Genomic DNA, 22,219 nt, shown 5'->3' with positions numbered 1-22,219 from the left:
GAGTTTTACCTTCCTTTCAGGAGGAAGGGGGACGACAAGAAGAAAACAAGAAAAAAACAAAAAAAAAGCAAAACTTGAAGAGAGAACGAACGGCCAAAAGAAAAAAGAAAGAGAGAAAGAACTGGTTGGCATAATGGCATACTTGTAAATAAAGGGCAGTTTATCTCTAACAGAATTGGCTGACAGAATAGCATTGCTGTTAAGGGTAAATGTGGAAAAAAAAAATCATTTCGTTTTGGGCTTTTAGTTCAGCCCATGTGTGTTAAATGTTTATGGGTTTGATATAAATTAGTTTTGTTATTATGATTAAATATAAAGCCTTTTTGATTAAATAATAGTATAGGGTGGTTTTTTTATTAAATTAAACTTAGCTCAAACCCTTTTCATTAAAACTTCTTAAAAATTAATGGAGCCCACCAAACCAAAGCATGGTCAAGCTATACCCAACCCATTTGCTGGGGCCCAACAACAAATCCTAAGGCTAAGTTTGAAAGAATCAAAGGTCATCTCTAATGGAGAGAGTTAAAGGTCCAAAAGTCAAAAAATGCCCTGATTTACCCAAAAACTTATCTCCAACCGATATTTGGGCTATAATTCCGTGGAATCCATCAAGCCTTTATTTGGCCAAAGGAGCATCAGACTGTCAAAATGTAGCCCCTCTTAGCCCCTTTTTAGGTGCAATCATTTATTAAAGGGAAAACTTGATATGAATCTAATTTTGTGAGTCACTTTTGAGATGAGTCCAATTATATTCCAAGTCAGTTTTTTTTTTCTTACCCAATTTACCCCTAAAATTACATATAAGTAATCAATATTATCCATTGATTTTAGATAATTGTTAGAATTAAATTACTTCCTAATTCCTATATATCTCTAAGTGAGGAAACACTTCTTCATTTCTTCTTCACTTTTCTATTCTTCTTTATCGTTTTCTTCTTCTCCTCCTAGGCTTCCACTATATATGAAATTTGATTGTGTTTGATCAAAGAATGGGGGTTGGTTGGATTCTGTCATCAAATTGCTTGTTGTGTTCAAATTAGTTGATTTCGTGATCAAATTTGAATCATTTGAGTAGCATTTTCACTCAAATTAATTGATTTCATGACCGATATTAATCTACCTGTATCACAATATGACCTACCTCTATTATAGATAGATTATATTTTTCTATCTTTATTATCTATCTCTATCACAAATTACTTCTATTTGTTTTCCTATATTACATGGTAATTTGTCTTGTTCATAGGTAGGTAATTATGAGTTGTACCTTTCAGTTCCTTTATCTACCTATTGATTTGATAGATTTTATTTTTATTTTTTATGATGCCTTGTTTATAGGTATATATACATTTATGTATTAGTACCTTTTAGATCAACTTCAATGGTGGGCTAAAAGCCAAATTATCCTCCAAAATTTCCCCCCAAACCCACTCCAACCCAAGGGAAAATTTTGTGCTAAATGCTAAATGCTAAACCAATGCCAAATTCCCCCCAAAATTTAGCCCAGAAATCGGAGTGGACTCTACCCAATATTTATCGGAATTTAAATTTTTTTAGATTAAAATGTTCATAAAATTAATTTACGATAGTTTGCATATTTATTTTTTATTTTTTTAAAAATTATTTAACAAAAAAAAAAACCTAATTTCATTCTTTAATAATCTCAGGCTAAAATTTTAGGCTAGAATGGTTGGTGCAGAAAAAATGTTTCTGTGCTAAAAGCTAAATTTTCCGGGCTAAAAAATTTGGTTTTTAGCCCAACCATTGGAGATGGTCTTAGTTAGGTTGTATATTTTTGCAACTTAATCTATTAGAAAAACATTTTATTTTATTGAAAGGTCAAAAATGGAAACGTAATTTTTTTTTTAATTTTAATATTTAGTAGATTGTAGATGTTTAAATATTCTAAATTTGAAAACAAAGGGTAAAATTGGTTTAAAATTTAGCCAAGTGGACCTAAATCATAGATTTCAAAAAATTGGACTAAAGTCAATAATACCTCAATTGTTTGGACCTATATCTTAACGCCCCTTTATTCAAATCAATGGTTAGATTTGAAAACATCTAACGGTAATTTAGCTAAATTAACCAATAAATTTAAAGTATGAACCTAAAACTAATAAATTATTGAGGGGGTTATGTTTGGCCACTTCGGTTAAAGATAGTATATGAGTATGGTCTGACACTGTTCATTTAAAAATAATTTTTTGACAAAACTATAATTCTGAAAGAGGCTATATTTAGTCCTTTCAGTTGGAGATGGCCTAATGACATCTAACATTGTCCCATAACCAGCGTTAGCCCCACATATTTACTGACTGCAATTCAACTGAGCGTAGGCTACCTTATAAACTATATTTCTTTTAAGGCTATTATTCTGGACGGTGCTATATTTAACCCCTGCGGTTAGAGATAGCTGTACTAAAACAAGTCCAATAATTTTGTCCTGCATTTGTAGTAGCCAATGTGGGATCTTGTTTACCGTAAAACGCAACAACGATCATAATTGTCTGGATTCAGTTTGAAATCAGGTGACAGTACAACCCTTCGAACGTAATCCTTGAAACTCAACAACCACATGATCCATATGTTTCACTTCTTATAAAGCTGTGTTCTTATTTACTCTGGATGTCACCTTACTGCATATCTTTACAAATGTACATGAATATATTTGGAATTTAACCGACGGAATTGCAACTTCCGAAGCGAAAAAGTGACGGACTTCTCCGAAAAGCAAGGGATAGAACACGCTTGTTACGTTCGAAAGGCATTGTAACATTGTAGTAAGTGGGGTTACAAAAGAATTTCACTATGATATGCAAGAAAACTCTTTAACACTGATGCAAACCGAAACAGAACATTGTTCTTCAAAAAAAAAAAAAAAACAAAGGTAGAAAATTTTGTAAACAACATAGTTGTTTCTTTCATTTTGGAGGCGCCGCTGTCATCTCTGCTGCCTCGCTTTCGTTTGTGATGTTGGCACAAAATATAGAGACGGCATTGCCTCCACGGTCGCTGAAACCCTTTAGCGACTTCCTTTGTTACTTCACTATACAGATGTCTCTATTTTAAAAGCTCAAAAGCAAGACACGGAAAAAGACCATCCAACCAACCATATAAAAGTTGCTCTTGAATTTTGAAACTTTGAAGCAATTCACCACCTTCTGGTTTTTGTTGCATTGCTTGAAATCGAATCAACTTTGTGTGTAAAAATGTCAGCTTTGCTCCTTTAAACCCTATTGTGGATAGGATCCGATCCTCGTCTCACTCTTCTTTTGTTAGACTGATTCGGATCAAAGTTGTTTGTATTTGTTGAATTCTTCTTCTCAGTGTTCATTTCCTCCGTTGTGACAGCCTTGAGACTGCGCTGATTCCGCGGCAACATCCGATGATGATCTTGATCTCGGTTCTGTCTGAGGGCAACACCTATACTTGTGAGGGCAAAGACCTCATCTGGTTGAACTACTAAGAACCCAATACAGATAAGAAGAAGAATAAACACGCCATGATTACTGCAAATCATGGTTTGATTTCGACACAGAAGACGTTAACAAGAAGAGAAGTAGTAGGAGATAATAAGATATCTTCCTGTGAATGCAACAAGGGTATTTATGTGTGTTGGTTTTTGGAAGAGGTGGATTTAAAGTGTAAAGCGATTGATGGAGGGACCCAATACACCAACAAGGAATTTTAGATTCACCCAAATCATAAGTCTGCAGCAATCTAAGCAAATTAAGGCCAGCAGATCGAATAAATGATTGGATAGGATTAGTTATACGGACTCGGGTGTTTGTCATTCATTTGTACTAAATAAGTGCCGGATTAATTTAACCGGTCGGATAGGATAACACGGTATACACCCGCTTAATAAAACCAACCAAAACGTCTGGATTATTTAGTCGGGGAAGAAGAATATGGGAGAGAAAGGGAGGGAGTTTTGGGGGTGTGGCGGAGAGAGCTGGGGAACAATTATTTGGGATTCTTCTGCAGTTGGGGAAGAAGAAGGGAGAGAGAGGGAGGGTGTTGGGGGGGTGCGGAGAGATCTGGGAACAAAAAAATGATTTCACTTTTTAAATTTTTTTTTTTTTTTTTTAAGTTTGATTCCTCCTATCTAGTATAATACCAAACACAATATAAATAATACGGTCACTGGTCCGATACTGCATCAAACACCCGACTAATTTAGTCAGTACTATCCGGTGGCTATTTATCATATCCGACAGAAATAGTCAGTATAGTCCGAGCTGCCAAACAAGGCCGGCTGTTATATTGAAGAATCTAACATGGATGGATAAAGGGCATTTGAACAATACCCTTGATAAGCTAAGTATCTTTTTTCAATTGTTCCCTCCCCTACATCTCTTATCATTTGCGCTGCTTTTGTCTAATCAGAAAATAAAGGCCAAATCCAGTCTACTGGTCTCTCTTCGCCACATCACTATACTGTGCTTATGTGAATTCGATGTATAGTTAATTAATCAAAGTTATGCTATTTTGACGTACAAAATCGACCATATTGTTAACATCACTTTACAATATATGTCCGTCGTACATACAATGATAGAGTTCATAATGATTAGAGAGTATGTCAGCAATGTGATAAGTTTTGTGTATTTGAATGACATACAATGATAGAGTCCACAATGATTAAAGTGTCAGCAATGTGATTAGTTTTGTATATCTAAATATTATAATGGTAACTAAACAAGTTTACCCCCAAAACAATCTTGGATGTATGCTCATATTCAATGTTCAACTAAGGTAGATTACATCAACGAACACTGTTTGCCTTCTTACAGTTAAGTTGTCATTTATCCTTATATGAAAATCACATGTTCATACATGCAGGAGAACTTTTTAGAATCACAAAACGAAAAACTTATACACATATTGTGATTGATTTATAAGAGGAATTGAATCAATATATTTAAGGAGCCAAATATTTTTAGCGGTCAAGTTGCTTGTTGTCTCTTTTTGGCCTGACAAAAGTAAGATTTTGATGGTTAACACATTAATCTGAGATTTGTATTGCGATAAAAGGGGTTTAGGCTCCTTCATCTGAGATGTGTGCTGGGGAGTTTATGGTAGAATACATTCCTTTCCCGCTAAGAAAAGGAGGGCTTTGTTTTTCTAATAGGAATGTATGACTGGGCAGACAGCACAGTAAACCTAGCGGATGCTACAGTCGCAACCAGAAGCAAGCCATGCATTGCATGTAAAGAAACGAACACTTGCTTTAGGATTTCTAAGATCTCCCCTCTCCCCCGAAACTTTAGAATTCCAAGCTCCCTTCCCAATGCAACAAAAACAACACTGTACACTGTCATACTTGGGTTCTTGTGCTAAATGTGTTTTCTTTATGCTTTACTTTGCTCAGTAACTACTCCTCTTCAAATTTTTTTTTCCTTCAGAAATGATAAGAGAATTTTCTTAAAGTGAAACTTTTTATGAACTCTCTGTCACCTTACGTTTTAATATTAATTCTCGTGTCAATATTATAAAATATTGTACAAAAAAAATGAGATGTCAGAGAATTCATGGAGAGTCTCATTTTTAGGAAAGTAAGGACCCATTTTAGTTTTGTAATTTAGACCACCTTTTCTTTATAACTAATGAGATTTAATCAACTCTGATATGTTATATATAATTAACAAAGTTTTACATGCAAGTTGGAACATCCTAAAGCATAAATTCTTGTGCTTTATCAAATGTGGGTGACATGTAGCCTTAAGATGAATGGCAACTGGTCAAATAAAATCTGGGCTTGAATGTTTTTGTTAATGTGCTGATTCTCTGCTTTTTATCCACCAATGAAAGTGAAAAGAGACCTAACTGAGTTGTAGCTTTCTGGTCGATTTTTTTTTCTCCATAAGGTTTTTAGAATCTCCTTTGGTAGATTTCCTATCACCAAACAATGCATATACATATATACACACACACACATATATACAATGATAAATCCAATTTGAACACCAATATCGTGTTTCAGGTACTTTACTAAATGTGTAGAAGATTAAGCGAGATTAACTACTACTTGCCAATCAAAGTTAGAACTTAGATCACTCAATTTGGAAAGAGAGACTATTAATACAATCAGAAACTTTGTACTTTGTAAGTAATTTTGAGATTGCATTTGTTGCATCTTTTGCCTTGACGTTGCTTGAAAATGGATTTTTCTTTAATATCATTATACCATTTATGTTTTAAAGGCATGCGGACGTCAAGAATTTTTTTACATATCAAGAAATTCTAAAAACAGTTGCATACGCACTAGTAAATGGTAGATGAGAATTTCACAATACCTAATCCCAGATTCCCGAAACAGAATCAATGTTTACGTAGAAAACTTATATCGGCAACTCCACAAATGCTTTTGCCAAAGTAGGAAAAAGATAAATGGTGTGAGTAGGACCTTTTGCTTCTTTGGATTGTTGTACGGCTACGTACGTACTACGTTGCTAAGGTAACACTAAATCAGTTAACTAATTATGCACTTAGATTAGATTTGTAAAGCATGAAAAACATTATTCTTACTAATCTGGTGGATCCCATCATGTTAAGAGCAATAATTAAAAGCAAAAACTAAGATTAAAATTAAAGAACAAGAGTTAATATATTTCGTATAGGGCGGGCTTTTGTAGATTCTCGAGGTTGGTCTTAAAGTTATGGCTTTCTAATAACATGTTTAAAACCGGAGAACTGGTCCCATGAAAGTTTAAACCTTCCACCAGAACGGTCTCGATACAATGACAGCATTCATAAGCCACCAAAACAAAGAGTGCCAAAGCAAGTTAAAGAAGATAAAGCAAGGGATATATGCCAATGGTATTTTTGCCTTCTTTATTTCCTTTCTCCTTCAAATTTCATGTGTTCAAGTTAATGATTATTTTCCTTGTGTTTGATGGTTTTTTTTAAAGCTAAGTTAAAACTATGTATATGACTCATGACAATGTTTACTTACTTGGAACGAGAAAAGTTGTGAATTCTGAAAACAAAAGAAGAAATGAGTATGAGATAAACTACTTCCTAACTGATATGATTCTTGATTTCTAGATATTAGATTACGAATTCATATGTATTAATAAACGTATGAGAAGTTGGAAATCCAAATAATTTTTACATAAGAGATTACAAGTTACCATCGACACCCAAATTTGTGGCAATTAATGATTTAATTAGGAGGTTTAAAATTCTTGATAAGCCCATATAGTATTTAATAGCAAAAAACAAAGTAGGGAACTACAAAGAGAATATCCTAAAACCCTAAAACTATATCCCAAAGAGAGATGCTTGCTTTGCTTTATGTACTTTACAATCATTCTTCCTGGATTACGATTCACCATCATATAATTCATACCAGTGTGACAGAGAATATAGATGTATGCTTAATGCTTTGCCTTGTTTATTACCAATGTACAAATCCTTTATAATCCCTCTTGAATCCAACCGGGTCCAGGATTAGTGGCGGATCCAAGAAATATTATTTAGAGGGTCAGTAAGAATATCGTGCGCAGAATCCAAAATTTTTTGGACGAAATAACATGTAAATTGGTATGTCATCGAGTCTTGGTAAGCCTGAGGTCATATACCAAGTCATATTGCATACTTGTTGACAGATGCCAACAGCTTCTGAGCGATCATGTCGACTGATGTCGATAGCTTAGGAGCAAGCATGCCAATAGATGCTAACATATGCCGAGTGAGTCTATCGTCAAATGCCCATAGCACATACTAAGGCATAGCTAGCAGCTACCCTGTCAATTTCCACATAGGCAATTCGTTGAGCAATTGTTGGAGGTCAACTTTCAAGGGCATCTCAGATTTTTGTAGGATAACACCCAACTCTTCCATGAAAGATTTTTGAACTTGGGAGGGTTAGCTGACCCACCTTACCCCAAGGTGGATCCGCCCTTGTCCAGGATCCCTTTAAAACACAAGACCACTTCGAACATGAATCACAAAAGCTCCAAGGCTACCATCCATCCATCGCTTTGTAGAAACTCAATTGGGATCACTTCCAAATCTAGGGGTTTAGATCATCAAATTAGTTATTTAGACTCTTATGCCTTATATGTTTCTCGTAAGGATAACGCACTAAATTCAATGCATGTGAAAGTAAGAAATGGATGTCAACTTCTAAATCTTACATGTGTTGATAGTACTAAATTACACGTCTAATGATTCAATTTTTCTAGCAAATTTTAACCGTTTTATAAAATAATTTTTTTTTTCCTTTTCAAATTCTTCAATTCTATGTTTGGACGAGGAACTTTAAAATACTTTAAACATAATTGTTTAAGATGCACAACAAAAAGATCAATAAATTACTAAAGCATTACAAAGTTACTACTAACTCTACTAATACACTACAAAGTAATTTCAAATGACATCATAAAGTTTGCTCAAAGATATAGTATCTAGTCATTTTCTAGTTCATTTATCGAATTCTTTAGCTCAAGGTTCTATGGAACTTTAAAGTACCTCATTGTATTATCGGTAATTTGCTCTGAGTTTCCACCTTTCTAAGTAACATCCTGAGCATTTTTTTATGGAAGAAAATGAAGATTTGTGTCGTGAATTTGTTGAGAACAAAAAGAAGTGCTGAAACATTGGAAAGTGACAACAAAAAACAATATAACGATATACAGCTCAGGAAAGATATTCAAGCCGAACAACCAACTGCTTCGAGCTACCAAACAAGTTGGAGAACCAAATCAACAGTTTTCTCTGGTCGGACGAAATTAATGTACATATACATGAAATACAGGACAACCAAAGATGGAACGAACCAAGACTTGCACGACATAGCCCCTTCAACAAGCAATTATACAGAACTCTCACTGCTGTAGCCTTCTCTGTTCTTTATTGTTTTGCACTTTTTTTTGTTCCATTGTATATTCCGACAAATGTAAACATTTTCATTTATTGTTAACTACTTTCCGCTGAACCACCCTCACCATGGCACGGAAAACTCTCTGGCGTTTTCTTGGCTTCGTGAATTAGGCAGTTTCTTGATGTGGACTTCCATTGGGTCCTGGTGCTACCGCAAATTGTACACCCCTATGTTGCCCAGATTGAAGAACAAAAGCAACTTGGGTTGCTGCCATTGCTGCGGCCTCCTGTTTAGCCATATTACAAATGAGAACAATAAGGAGCGATAGAAATAAGCACAAAATCTATGTATCATGTTAGTTTTCAAATCTCAGACTCTATCTTTACGACATTACTTTCGAATATACCAAGTGATTATTATGTAGCTAAAAAAGTCCAACACGGAAAGAGTAGAGTCGGGAAAAAAAAAAAAAAACCCACGATAGGTAAGAATTAACATTTGAAAATAAAACTGAACGTAATGCTGACCTGTCTTTGCTGTCGACGCTGCAAGATACTGATCGCCCAAGCCATAATATAGCAGGGCAAAAGAAAGCCAGCCGCTCTAAGCAAGAAAAGCTGCGAAAGCACCAACCAGTTTATCAGCCTCAATGAACTGTATCTCATATTCATTCAAAAATGTAGCACCAGCAGACCCGTTAGAAAATGCAAGTTCAAATCCACTTACAGAGAAAATAGCAGATGAGTCATCCCCAGAGTCGGAGTCAGAATCTGAGACTCTCATTGCATGCCGCAAGATTAGAAGGCCCATTAACTGCAAGATAAAAAACCAAAGCTATTTATCATACATGAGGAATAAGAATATGAGAAAAAAATTAAATGTCTTCTTGGTAAGTTTGGAAAATTATTCGTCTTACAATTAAGGCCGCTGAACGGAAGAATGGAGCCCCACTACTAGTTGAAGAATAATCATCATACTCAGTATCCATAAACTGACGTTCTGCCTCAGCAATTGACAAAATGCGTGGATCATCCAAACTCAAGGGAGTACCAGAAAGTGTCCAGGCACCACTGCAAGAAACATCCATAGCCATAGATAAGTAAGATAACTATAATTCTGTAAGGCCTCCATATTGCCTTTTAAACAGTTTTATTCATAAACATGACAGAAGTATTAAGTACTGGTTTGGTACTGAGGTGCTTTTATAAAAAGTGGGTATCAAAAAAAGCTGAGCTCAAAAAGGTGTTTGGTAAACACTTAAAAACAGCTTATTTTCACAATTTTGAGTGAAAAAAGGCTGAAAACGTGAAGCAGCAAAAATGAGCTTATTCTCATAGCACAGCAGAAGCAGTTTTTTTTCAAAGCACAGAAATACCAAACCAAGTAACACAGTTACCAAAATAATCAAGAGAAATCACACAAACACTTGGGTAAAACATGAACAAAAACATAAGAAAATTTGACTCACCCAAATTCAATAGTAGTTTCATCAGATGGCAAACGAGGAGGTGCAGTATAGCCAGGTTGGTAAGGCTGTTCATAATGCAAAAGACCACCAATTAGGACAAAATGCAATTTAAGATTGCTTGGAAGGACTTCAAAATTTTAAAATAGATAAGATGCGAATAACAATCCAAATTATTTCCATCTAATTTAATCCCGAAGTGCTTATACAAAACAGAATATACTATTCCAAACTCGGAAGGCAATGTAAGCTATCTATATAGTGTTAAATGGATACAATAAAAACAATGTGTACGAGAGATCTAAAATTGATATGTACACAAATGACTTCGATTTACCCGCTCAAATCTAATTTTTATAGGTAAAGATGTCCCCATTGTATCACATCATTTAGGAAAAGGTCAAGGGCCATCTCCCCCCTTACCATGTCACCACGTAAATTCAACTGTCATCCACCCATTACTAGATTTTAATTCCTTATGACACCGTGCAGGCCGAGGATTCTAAAAGAAAATTAAGACTTCACTTTTCAACAAATGAAAATTCAAGTAACCAAGGCAGTCAGAAAATGAAACATATAAACTTATGTGCAACATAAGATTAGCGCCAAAAATAGGTACAGAAAATTCAAGGGGCATACCTGATGACAAATTTCACAAGTTATATCTCCTTTCTCATTGCACCAATGCTGAACGCATTTTCTATGAGCATACTGAAAAATAAATTAGAAAAACAGTGAGAAATCAATTGGAGACCCACATGATAGACATATGTAAATTAAACTTCACCACGCACAATGCGATCAGACAAACAAGAAACCGAAAATAAGAAGACAAGAATATAGATTATTAGGCACTAGCTCATGAAAACAACATATGCTTTACAAATCAAAATTATGGATTGCAACAATTTGTCAATAACATCAATGATGAAAAATGCCCGAACAAGGAGGGGCAGGACCGGTCATTTCAACACGAAATGTGACTATGTGAGACAGCATGTCCTATTGACTTAATTGATTCCACAAATAAATAAATAAATAAATAAATAAATAAAACTAGCTAGAAAACTCTCCCATCGATGTCGAAATGCTCATACTTTCATTTGGGGACATTCCATGATACTCTCTCCGTCCCGAAAACTAAACAGTAATTTACAAATTCGAAAACATGCCCTACAACGACACAAATGAATTCAAATCCGCACCAATTTCAATTAAAAAAATCCAAATTCCATACAAAGACGGCAAATTTATACCTTGAGGCTGCCACAGCAGGCGCAAGGAGATTCCAAATTGCTAATGCTATCCTCATCCTGGCAAATGCGGCACTCCGCGGTCTGAATCAGCGGTTCGTCCTCATCCGCCTCCCCCGCTGACGAACTCGAAGACGGCCCGGCAGTATCCCGCTCCGGCTCCGGTCCAGCCGGCTCGGGCACATAACCGGCCTCAGCAGCAGGCTCGGAAGGCGGCTGCGCTGCCATGGGCCGAAGGAGACGGTCAACGTACAAAACTAGGTGGTCGCTCATTGCCGATTGCACAGAAAAAACGAACCTAACCGAATTGAGCCAACACAAATTACCAACCAAAAGAATCGAATTTTGGGTCAAATTAAAGCCCTAGAAAACCCGGGATCGCGCTGGATTGACACAGCGGATCGGAGCTTTCCGACTTCGGGAGAAAAAAATCTTACCTCCGAATTGGAGAAGAAATCGAAAGCGCGTTAAGATAACCAGGGAAGAGAGAGAGAGAGAGAGAGAGAGAGAGAGAGAGAGAATGTCGTTAATTTTCTAATTGGGGTCGTCTCCGTCTGTTGGCTGTTAATTTGGATTTGCCGAAAATACCAGTGTCCGATTTGCTTTTAGCCAAACTGCTATATATAGTGCTGGGTGTCTTGTCCTCGACTTCACCGAACGACCATAAGGGTATATTCGTCATTCTGATTTTACGTTGCCGCGTAAAACGACCGGTTCCGCTGTGCACGTCCGAAATTTATATAAAACCACATTTCATTCGGACAAATGAAATTGCTTTGTCATCCTCGTCATCAGATTCTTCCCCGTCGGCTAATTACTGTTGTTTATTTTTCATCACGAATAAAATTAACCGAATAAAAAAAAGTATTCAAATAAAAATTACCTAAATCTAAATCAAGACTATATGTCGTTAAACTGTCTGTCACAAAGTTTTTTTCTCCGTAGACGTGTCGAAGTTCACATTGCCACGGTCTTGAAAGTAATTCTCGGCATAAATTCATTTGCCAGTAGAATCTCTTAAAACACCACTTGCTCCAATAGAATTATTATTTCCCTTCTTGCAACCATCAACATGAAGCTTATACCAACTCGAAGGAGGAACATCCGAATGGAGAAAAGATTCAATCCTATGCACTTTATCAATCTTGTGAGTATTACCCTTCAACCATTCACAAAGATATTGTTGCTTTGATAGCTTTATGCGAACTCAAATTTAACAAATAAGGGGAGGCATTTTAACTCAAAATGGTCTCTGAGATTGTCATAACTCTTCATTTTGATTAATAGAAGTGATCCCTGAGTTTGTCTACCGTCAATCATTTTAGTCGTTCAGTGAAAAATCTTTGCTAAATAAGGATCAAAATAACAAAAATACACTCAATTTAATAAATAATGGGTCAAAATGATTTGAAAAAAAAAATTGAGGGTAAAGAGTTTGGATTAAGCTAACAAAACAACAGTAAGGGTATTAGAATGATATGCAATACCCTCAATTTAATCTAGTATCTGAAACATAAAAGAGTTTGGATTAAGAATACATTTGAATTTTAAAAGTATTAGACTAATACGCAGCGCAACAATAAAAAAGGGCAAGATAGGCCAAGGACCATTATAGTCCCTTAATTGTTACGCCACTGCTCGAACACCCTCAAATGGCTAAATGTTATAAAGAATAATGTTAGGTAGTCAACAAATAGCGCTTAGTTGGGAATACTTATGTAAAAAGTGTTTGTACTAATTGCATCGATTTTTCTACAAGTGATTTTAGTAAAAAAAAAAAAAAATGTCGAAATTTTTTGAAGTGATTATGTAAAAAGTGTTTGAAGTGCTTTCTGAAGAAGTCAAATGATTCATCGGAAAGCACTGCAACCCAAAAACACTTTGGATTTTTTCTATTAAAAGTTGTCAGAATGCCTTTAATTGTAATAATATGATTTTAGCCCCCTTAAAAACAGTGTCAAACAGACAATTGGTTGGGTAAGCCTACAAATCATTAACATCCCTCTAAGTTGGTTACTTTTACAAATTTCTCAGAGTAATTAGGTTTCAAATTTAGTACTTAAATCCAACTTTTGAACCAACCCTCAAGCCTACGCAGCTCCAATCCGTCAATGGAAAATTGCCACCTTTGTTTGGCTTTCAAAATCATGGTCTTAAATTTTCCTGACGTTGCTTTAATTATCCAAAATTGGGGGCGTAACGTGCTAGTGAAGCTAGGTTTGGATCAGTATTAATTAATTAGGTAGGATAAAGCACACATCAAATTGTGAAGAGACCATTAATTTCCCTACAAAAAAGTTAATTAAAAATATTAATTGCTTCTAGATGTTCTTCTTTTTGTCGCACAAAATATACAGCAGCTCAAAATACACTTGGTCAAACAAAAATGGTAGGGTTGGTTTTGCCCTAGAGCAACGGCCAAGGGGCAAGAACCAAGAGTCAAGACTCCAAAGATGCTTTCAAACCAAACTACAAGTCTGCAAAATCTGGACCTTCAGGGACGCTACCCTTTTGTGACCAACTAGCTTCTAGTCTAGCGGTGGTTCTCTTTAAGAGCCGGACATTTAACATGTAGGTCATACTCTACCCGGTTTCTTAGTTTCGAGCGAAAATGTGAAAGTTCATTTCCGTAAACTTTGAAACAAAAGCTCCGATCGACTTCAGCCTTCAAATGAAGGGATCTCATGACATCAACAACTACAATTTTCACTGAACATATACATTACAAGAGGCTTTCAGTCGATAAAAACGGCCGAGAGAGCCGGAAATTCTTTCATTAATCCGAACGAGAATAACAATAGTGACGAATAAATCAAGTGCATTACCACATTATCATACAACAATACAGCTTTCTACATCTCTCTCCAAAACCAACATGCCACCATTCCTTTTATCCTAACCTTCTCTATGGCATTTGGGGGGCAATGAGAGCTCATATGGTATAACAAATAGGAGGTATCGGGCTTCCTCCGAATACAAAATGGGGATCTAAGCCTAGCTCCGGCACAAATAAGTTACCTCTAACTGCTGTGTAGATAGATACACTAGTCTCATTTCCAGTTGGTAACCTCGAGAGTGTGGGCCTTGGGCAAGAAGCCGAGGCTGCTCAAGTGAATCGGGTTTGGCACATCGCACCACTCTTTCAATCCGAATCTACACAGCATGTGCATTCCTCTAGATGACGCTATCAACATTTACTAACACGAGTGACTATATACCGCCCTTTCTCCAGATCGTAAATTGTCTTCAGCTGTGGCTTCCTCCACTTTGACAGAGACCACACTGTAAACATCAATATTGAAAAGATGAAAATTATTGATAGCAATGTGGGAGATCCATCACCAATTATGGTGGTAAGCCAATCAGAGTGCCCTACGTCCAAATCAGATGTACTTTGCAAGATGAAAGCTCCCAGAGCCCAATCGAGCGGAATACTTCCCACCTGATTTGCAAACCCGATCCTGGTAATTAAAAAAAAAGCGACAAACAATAAGGTACAGATTCGCATTCTCATCCAACACAATATACAATTCTGAAGTAAAACGAGTAACACCTTTCATCATCCAAAGCAAGTCCAAGACTATCATGAAGTAGGGCCACTGCATATGCTGAAGAGAAGCAATAGTGCAGCAAAGCTTCTTCATCAAGTGTTGGCCATCTCTTCTTTATTTTTGACCAATCTTCTCCACAGAATTGTTGTCCAGCCATCATCAAATCCGAAAGAAATGCTTTTGGGGCCAAACCAAAAAACTAAGCAAGTTGTGGCCAAAAAAAAAGAGTATAAGAAACATAAGAATGCATCGAAGTACACTGTCTAAGTTATTAACATGATGAAAGGTATACTTCTTGCTCGACACTACAAACTAATGGTAAGAACAGTAGTACTAAGAAGAAACTGATGAAAAATAGAGAATTGAGAAGCAAAAACCTTGGATGTATAGAAAAAATTTTCTGTAGCCAAAATCTTTCCCCGAAGCTTAGGAATGAAAGTTGATCCTATATCGCAATGTTGATAGGAGCATTTCTCTGATCACAGGTAAAGAGATAATCATTGTTAAAAGACAGTAAATACAAAATGTGGCATGCAAATGTAATAATACACTGAAGATTGAAGAAGAGTATCTAAAACCTTTTCCTTTCTGCAGCATAATTTTTGCAGCAGATCTGCACTCAGAGTAGTTACCCCTTGATTGTAGAGCAGATAAATGTCTATTCTTCCCAACCAAAGAACTTGGAGAAAGCTTCGACGACTGCATCTTTTGTGAGTAGCCCTTAGGAGTGCAAGGATCTGATGGCATTCTTTCCTGAAGTGACTCGGCAGCTGTATTAATGAGAAAAGGATGTAAGAAGCCCAGAAAAAATATCCTGTTCTAAATGTGAGACTTAAACAAGTATGCCGAATATTCATTTGATCAAAGGAAGGAATCAACAACTAAATCAGATTACAACGATGAATTCAAACGAACTTTACATAAAGACATAAAAATTGTTTCAAAATAACTGTGCGAAAGGAGGAGTATGAACTGCATAAATATGCTCCATACTAGCAAACAGTCTAGTCAAGTCAAATTCCTATTATATGAATAGCAGAAAAAAGGAAGTTGGCAGTTCATATAACCGTTGTGCTATTATTAAACATTAGACACAAGTATAATTCAAAAGTGCAAAATTCTGTTTTAAGAATTTATGAACCATCAATTGTAAAATTCAGCACAAACAAATGTGTAACCAGCACAAATCCATTGCCTTCAAATATAGACAGATCCTATCACAACAGGCAACGACACTCTGTGCCTAAAGAGGTATCAAGTTCAAGGATGCCAGACTCACAAGAATATATTGGAATTCAGTAAGTCAAATAACTCGAGGTTCAAGGCATTCATATAATCAGTGCAGAAAGCAAAGCTTGTATCTTTACCTGAGTTGAAGTCTCCTGAAACAATACCCTCTTTCAATGAATCATACGCTACATTCTGCAAAACCAAATTACTTCTAAACTTCAAACCATAAAGTAACGCCTTTAGGAAAATTAAAGTTTCAAGCTTCCATTTGGCTGGCAACTTTAAACAGAGTTAATAGAACTAAATAAATACCTGGCCGAAATGAAGAAAGCTGTGACTGTAGAGATTGTAAGAGACATTTCCAAATTTAACAGCACGAGAGAACTCGGGAGGCACTGGCTCACTTGAAACAAATGTCACCTATAATAAAATTGCATTGAACATTATCAGACAAACAACCAAAAATTAAAAACTCCAAATTCCTAACTGCTTGAACCATGCACAACTCCCCCAACTCTTTTCTCTGTTATTTTTTTCAGTAAGTTAGAAAAAACACTTCAAGAGATTAACTAGAGTTAAAAAACAACTCAGCTAGCCACTTGTCATTTTCTAACTAATTCTTACTTGCGAAATTCCTTTGTTGTCATTCACCCATTCATCGTCAGCCGGATTTTCCTCTAAAAGCATTGGACTTGAAGCGTTTTTCTCTAAAATGTACTATTATCAAGGACTATTAAGTGAAAAGACCTAAACTTTTTAGTGCTTGTGGATGAAGAGATACCTAATCATATTTCCCAATACAACACAAATTCCCGAATAACAGATAGAAGCTACCTAACCTGAGCAGAAGCTCCACCAAGTTCAATTATCCCAGTTGTCTGCATTGGATCACCACCCAGAGTCCCAAGCGCGTGGTTTGCAACAATCCAAGCATATAATCCTTCATCAGATCCTACATCAACCAGAATTTTCAGAAATACGAATTTGAAGACTAACTCCGAAAATAAAAAACTACGAACTCGAAGTTAACATACAACTAGCTAAGAACATCATTGCAAATAATCTTTCCTAGCATCCGAAATCGGCTTGTTTCGCACAATGCCACTAAATTTAACTTAAAAGCTTATTCATTTCACTTCATTTGTATTGCAATTAATACCAAAACCACCATAAATTCACAATTAACAGTACCTGTAATGACGGAAGCCCACTCGTCACGGAACTTAAACCCAGAACTCCGAAGCACCTTCCTACAAGAATTCAGAATCCGATTCTGAACACCCAAATCAAGCAATCGGAGCCCCGCCGTAGCCATAAGCCTAATCTCCGTTTCCGCCCAGTGCTCTTTCGGAACCCTCCCCTTCCCAAACTCCACGAGCTCCCGCAACGACCCGCCTGCCGATTCTGGATCCTCTGCGTACGCCGAGAGCCCAGGATTGACCCGCATCGATGCCAACCCGTCCTTTCCAAAATCAAACACGGCGCCATTACCGCCATTGTCTCCGTACCCGAAAACGTGGATCCGGCTGCCCGTACTCCCACCGTCGATGACAATCCCGTACCGTTTCGTACCAAAATTTCTTGAATCTCGCGCGGAAACGAGAAAGTAGCATGCTGTGAGAGCGAGTGCGATGGCGACCGAGGCGAAGATTAAGAGGCTCGATCTGGGGTTGTGCTTGGGGCTCCGGGAGAAGAGATTGGATCGGTTGATGGGTCGGATTTGGAGCTTAACCGGATCCATATTGCTGTCGTAGTCGTCGTCGGCAGGCTTCGAATTGACCCCTTTACGGGTATTCAATCGTCGCATGAAAGGGGACCGAGAATCATAGGAATTTTCGCAGGTAATTTGACAACAAGAAGGATGTCCTTGTTTGGTTTCTTAACTGAAACGCAATGAACAATTAAATTCAAATGTAAAAGTGTAAAATATGAAAAATGAGAGGGTGTTTGATCGGAGACGGAGAGGGCAGTGATCAAAGTGTCGCCCTCTCGATCTCTCTGTCGGTCGTCGCAGATGTTGGTATCGGGGAAAAACGAACGACCTTTTGGTTTTGCGCGTTGCGTCCTAAAGAGGGAATTCCCGGTTCGGTTCAGTTGTCCAGTTGTCATTCCTTACGGTTTGCGGCCCTGGAATTTTTTTAATTTTTTTTAGTGTTAATTGGTTACTTAGTTATCAGGTATAATAATTGGTAGGGATCGAACCGCACTAGGGTTCGGGTATATGTTTTTCATTTTATTTTGGGAAAGTTGCATAAACATGTCGGCAATTGAAAGGATGATATTTGGATGACAACCAAAGAAAAACGCGGGTAAACCGTATGAAGTGAGACAGAAAAGTTGTTAGTGACAGTTAACTTCCTAAAGCTTGAGTCAATTGTTTAGTACTACAGTTTAATGATATTCTTTTTTACTTAAAAAAAAAACTTACTCATACTTGAATGTCGTAATATATCAGGCTGTATGAAGAGGGCTAAAGGTCTAAAAACTAAAAAATAATCTGATTTATCCAGAAACTCATCTCTAATGGATGACTAAAGTATAACTTTATGGAGTCCATAAGGCCATTTTTTGACCAAGAGGACATCAAACTAGCCAAATGTAGCCCTTTTTTTGGGCACATCTCATTAGTTGCAATACTTGATTCAAATTCAACAGTTGTATTTGATGACATCCAACGATAATTTAACTAAGTTAACCAATAAATTTAAAGTATAAACTCAAACCTAATAAATTATTAAGGGACTATGTTTAGCTTTTTTGGTTGAAGTTGGTATATGAATATTGTTTAACACTGTTTATTTAAAAATAATTTTTTACAAGAGTATAATTCAAGACATAACTATTTTTAGTTCTTTCAATTAAAGATGACTTTAGATATAACAAGAGTGAAATTGTGGGGTTTAATTATGGATGGTGAGCCAGCGAAACCCATTAGTCAGTCCATGGTTTGTCTAAAATTTATCAGTGTGTTTGGCCCACGCACAATATTGGGCCTTACCAACAAGCCATATAAGATCCCAGCATCGGGCTATCCAATTGCTAGGAAAATGATTAAAAACCCAAAACCGACTACCCCATTTCACCCTTCTAAAGTACATGCATATTGCCCCCAACAATCCGAAATCCGAATACCATCGAATCGTATGGAATTCAATTCTTCCAAATTTTCGAGTTGAATTTCAAAACTTACGTGGGTCTCACCTAGTGTTTGAATCCTAAATATTTGGTAAACACCGAAGTATTTCGTAACTGAATTCAATTTTACTTTTCATTCTGATTACTCTTGCTTAAACATGCTATAAACTCTATAGGTTATGTTTTTGGTCTCGTTTATTTGTTCAAAAACACGTGCATTATTTTTTGCTATAATATGAAAAAAAAAAAAATTTGTATGCAATTGGCACCTATGTATTGCTCTCATATGATTAATGAAATACTAAATATCATTGCTTGTCAAAAAAATATATTATAAATTGGATTAAACTCTAATATCATATGGCGGTGTTTCGAGTATACGCCAAAAAACTTCTAGTAGAGAACCTTGAGATGAATATAAGGGGGTCAGACATAAAACAAATTTATCACTTCTCATCTTACTATTTTGACGGGAATTGAAATAAATTAGTTTTTATTTAACGCAATATTTTAATTTCTCCTTTAATCACATCTTGAATACAGACACCAAACAGTATTTTAATCGTGTCATGTATTTTTTTTTTGTCACATTGACACATTCCTTTCAAATTCTTTACAAAAAGTTCGAAAATAATAATGCATTTCCATGCAATTTCTTTTTAGTCTACAAAGTAGAAGCACTGAACCACGTCCATAAATTTTATTTGCCCAAGCAATCAGTTAGGTTAGAGAGTCTTTAAAGGCTGCCTAAAGAATCTGTGATGCGTGCCCTTTCTTTGGCTAACCAAAAGAAGAAGAAGTTAGGTTCCCTGAGATCGATGTTTCCAGTTTTAGAATCTTTTCATGATTCATACCAAATTCATTACGAAACTTAGATGGTGATTGATTATGATCATATGTAAATGGTGATGGATTATGATTTCTAACGTCTTCATGTTATATATACATGCAAGCGTATGCGTATGCGTATGCATATGCACAGGAGTGGATCCATGTAAGGATAGAGGTAGTCAGCTGACCCTCTCAATTCTGCCAAACCTTCATGGAAGACCTGGTTCTGGCCCTTTGAAAGTTTTATCTGCCCGCGCAAATTGCAGGCAAATGCTTTGATAAATTGCCTCAACGAAAAATGGGCAGGGCAGGATATGATTGTGCGCGTACCAGTTTCAGCGCGCTAGTATTTTAATTTCAAGGTCATTAGTTGGGTAAGAATGTTTGTGAATTATTACGCATGACCCTCCGAATAGTTTTTTTTTCGAATACGCCGTTGATGGAAGCACCTTTATCGTTATTCATGCATGTTCTCATATTTCCACTCTCTTTATACATGTTATTCATGTATAATGCTAGGCAAATGATGACAATACCACTAGATGACTTTATGCTTCGAAACATCAATTGTTCAGGGAAACATTTAAAAAAGGAGTGACACACTTAACTAAGATGTTTACTTGTCTATTGGAAAATTAAAATTTATATCTTTACAAAAATAAAAAAAATAAAAAAAAATAAATTATACAGCTCTAATATTAGACTACTTTTTTTAGACATAGGTGTAACTACATTAGTTAGAGTAAATGTGCTTCTTTTGTACACCTGAGTTCAAATTTCTGTCTCAAAATTTGGGTCACTTGTATCAAAAGTCTATTTAACCATTATTTCAATCCAACAATGCCCCTCCCTTTGTTATACCCTAGGGTTCACTGATAATAGTCAATACTTTTTTTTCGATAATTTCAGTATAAATATATCGAATTTGGTTGAAAGCAGGCGAGTTTTTTTCACATTTAAAATTGTAGAGGTTCAAATCTTTAGCTAAGGTAAAGAATCGTTTAAATGAGTCATTTCAAACATACGTCCCAGTTATAAAGCAATAGGTGCCAATATTGTAAAAAGGAAATTGTAGCAATAGTCATTGAACATTAATTTAATTGGAGGAATAGTCCCTCAATTAAAAATTAATGACCATTGGTCGCTCAACTCATCGAAACGTATAATCATGGCCTTTCTCATCAACTCTGCTAGAACTTTTGTCAAAATGAGTCACGTGCTACGCACTTAAGGCTGAATCAAGGGGTAAATATGGAAAATCAAATGAGAACATTGTAGCAAATTAGCAATGGTCCCTCAATTTTAATCCAAATGAAGAAATGATCCCTCAACTTTAATCCAATTGAAGCAATGTCCCTCAACTTTAACTCAATTTTAGCAATGATTCTTCTAACATGACTCATTTTGATGGAAGTTTTGACGGAGTTGACGAAAATGACCATAACTGCACGTTTTGATGAGTTAAAAGACCAATGATTACAACTTTTTAATTAAGATACCAATGCTCCTATTGTTCTTTCTATAGTGCAAGACCTGTGTGCCCATTAGCATCATCCACTTAGTAACCCTAAAACAAAAGCACTTTGTGCCGAATAGCAGCATCCACTTACTAACACCAAAACAAAAGCAATCCATTCCTAGGAAAAGAAATTTAAAAACAGTATTCGTTGTCTTCAACAGACAGCATATATTTTTCTTTACGCCTTAAAATTTGCACAAAACATGCACACTGATTATGTTTAAAATATTCTTCTGTGTTAAACAATTTTAATTACCTTTAAACAAAAGCGTTGAAAAGGGAATTAAGATAAAACCAGGAACGTGGAGAGTGGATTTTCTGGTTGTGCCATTTTCATGTGTTTATTCATGGTTCTTTTAGAATGAGAACTTAATGGATGTTGACCAAATTAGTGATTTGATA

The 22,219-nt window shown here is 36.1% G+C and overlaps 2 protein-coding genes across 5 annotated transcripts; both read right to left on the bottom strand.

Annotated features, from left to right (window-relative positions):
• Positions 1-8,659: 8,659 nt before the first annotated feature.
• Positions 8,660-12,126, bottom strand: LOC137731758 (uncharacterized). Of its 3 annotated transcripts, XR_011068290.1 has the most exons (9): positions 11,989-12,126; positions 11,555-11,849; positions 10,938-11,009; positions 10,302-10,366; positions 9,750-9,903; positions 9,560-9,667; positions 9,361-9,450; positions 8,842-9,119; positions 8,660-8,811 (listed from the first exon to the last, which is right to left on the bottom strand). XR_011068290.1 is itself a non-coding variant. In XM_068470962.1 (8 exons), exons 2-8 carry the CDS (start codon positions 11,822-11,824, stop codon positions 9,000-9,002), a joined length of 879 nt encoding a protein of 292 aa, XP_068327063.1. In that variant the 5' UTR covers positions 11,825-11,849; positions 11,989-12,126; the 3' UTR covers positions 8,660-8,999. The 3 variants fall into 3 exon arrangements, 2 of the variants coding, with proteins under 2 accessions (XP_068327063.1, XP_068327064.1); XM_068470962.1 differs by having other exon boundaries at positions 8,660-9,119; XM_068470963.1 differs by having other exon boundaries at positions 8,660-9,119; positions 9,560-9,646.
• A 2,134-nt stretch (positions 12,127-14,260) lies between these two features.
• On the bottom strand, positions 14,261-18,442 carry LOC137730961 (probable apyrase 6). 2 transcript variants are annotated; one of them, XM_068469982.1, is made up of 9 exons: positions 17,524-18,442; positions 17,172-17,284; positions 16,645-16,752; positions 16,470-16,524; positions 15,681-15,872; positions 15,480-15,577; positions 15,105-15,301; positions 14,928-15,012; positions 14,261-14,833 (listed from the first exon to the last, which is right to left on the bottom strand). In XM_068469982.1, exons 1-9 carry the CDS (start codon positions 18,137-18,139, stop codon positions 14,798-14,800), a joined length of 1,500 nt encoding a protein of 499 aa, XP_068326083.1. In that variant the 5' UTR covers positions 18,140-18,442; the 3' UTR covers positions 14,261-14,797. The 2 variants fall into 2 exon arrangements, with proteins under 2 accessions (XP_068326083.1, XP_068326082.1); XM_068469981.1 differs by having other exon boundaries at positions 14,265-15,012; positions 17,524-18,441.
• Positions 18,443-22,219: the final 3,777 nt, after the last annotated feature.

The sequence above is a fragment of the Pyrus communis genome, chromosome 4, assembly GCF_963583255.1.
Source record: "Pyrus communis chromosome 4, drPyrComm1.1, whole genome shotgun sequence".
In the NCBI taxonomy this organism is placed as follows: domain Eukaryota; kingdom Viridiplantae; phylum Streptophyta; class Magnoliopsida; order Rosales; family Rosaceae; genus Pyrus; species Pyrus communis.
This window is presented reverse-complemented; position numbering and strand designations above follow the sequence as displayed.

Excerpts from the sequence above, each read along its gene's own strand:
- LOC137731758 (XM_068470962.1), bottom strand. The coding sequence starts at position 11,824 with ATGAGCGACCACCTAGTTTTGTACGTTGACCGTCTCCTTCGGCCCATG. Across the intron at positions 9,904-10,301 it reads GAAACTACTATTGAATTTGG|TGGTGCCTGGACACTTTCTG; the intron begins GTGAGTCAAATT and ends TGTTTCTTGCAG. Across the intron at positions 9,668-9,749 it reads TCCGTTCAGCGGCCTTAATT|CTTTGGTTTTTTATCTTGCA; the intron begins GTAAGACGAATA and ends TATGATAAATAG.
- LOC137730961 (XM_068469981.1), bottom strand. The coding sequence starts at position 18,139 with ATGCGACGATTGAATACCCGTAAAGGGGTCAATTCGAAGCCTGCCGAC. Across the intron at positions 16,525-16,644 it reads GCTTTCTTCATTTCGGCCAG|AATGTAGCGTATGATTCATT; the intron begins GTATTTATTTAG and ends TTGGTTTTGCAG. Across the intron at positions 15,302-15,479 it reads ATTTTTTCTATACATCCAAG|TTTTTTGGTTTGGCCCCAAA; the intron begins GTTTTTGCTTCT and ends CAACTTGCTTAG.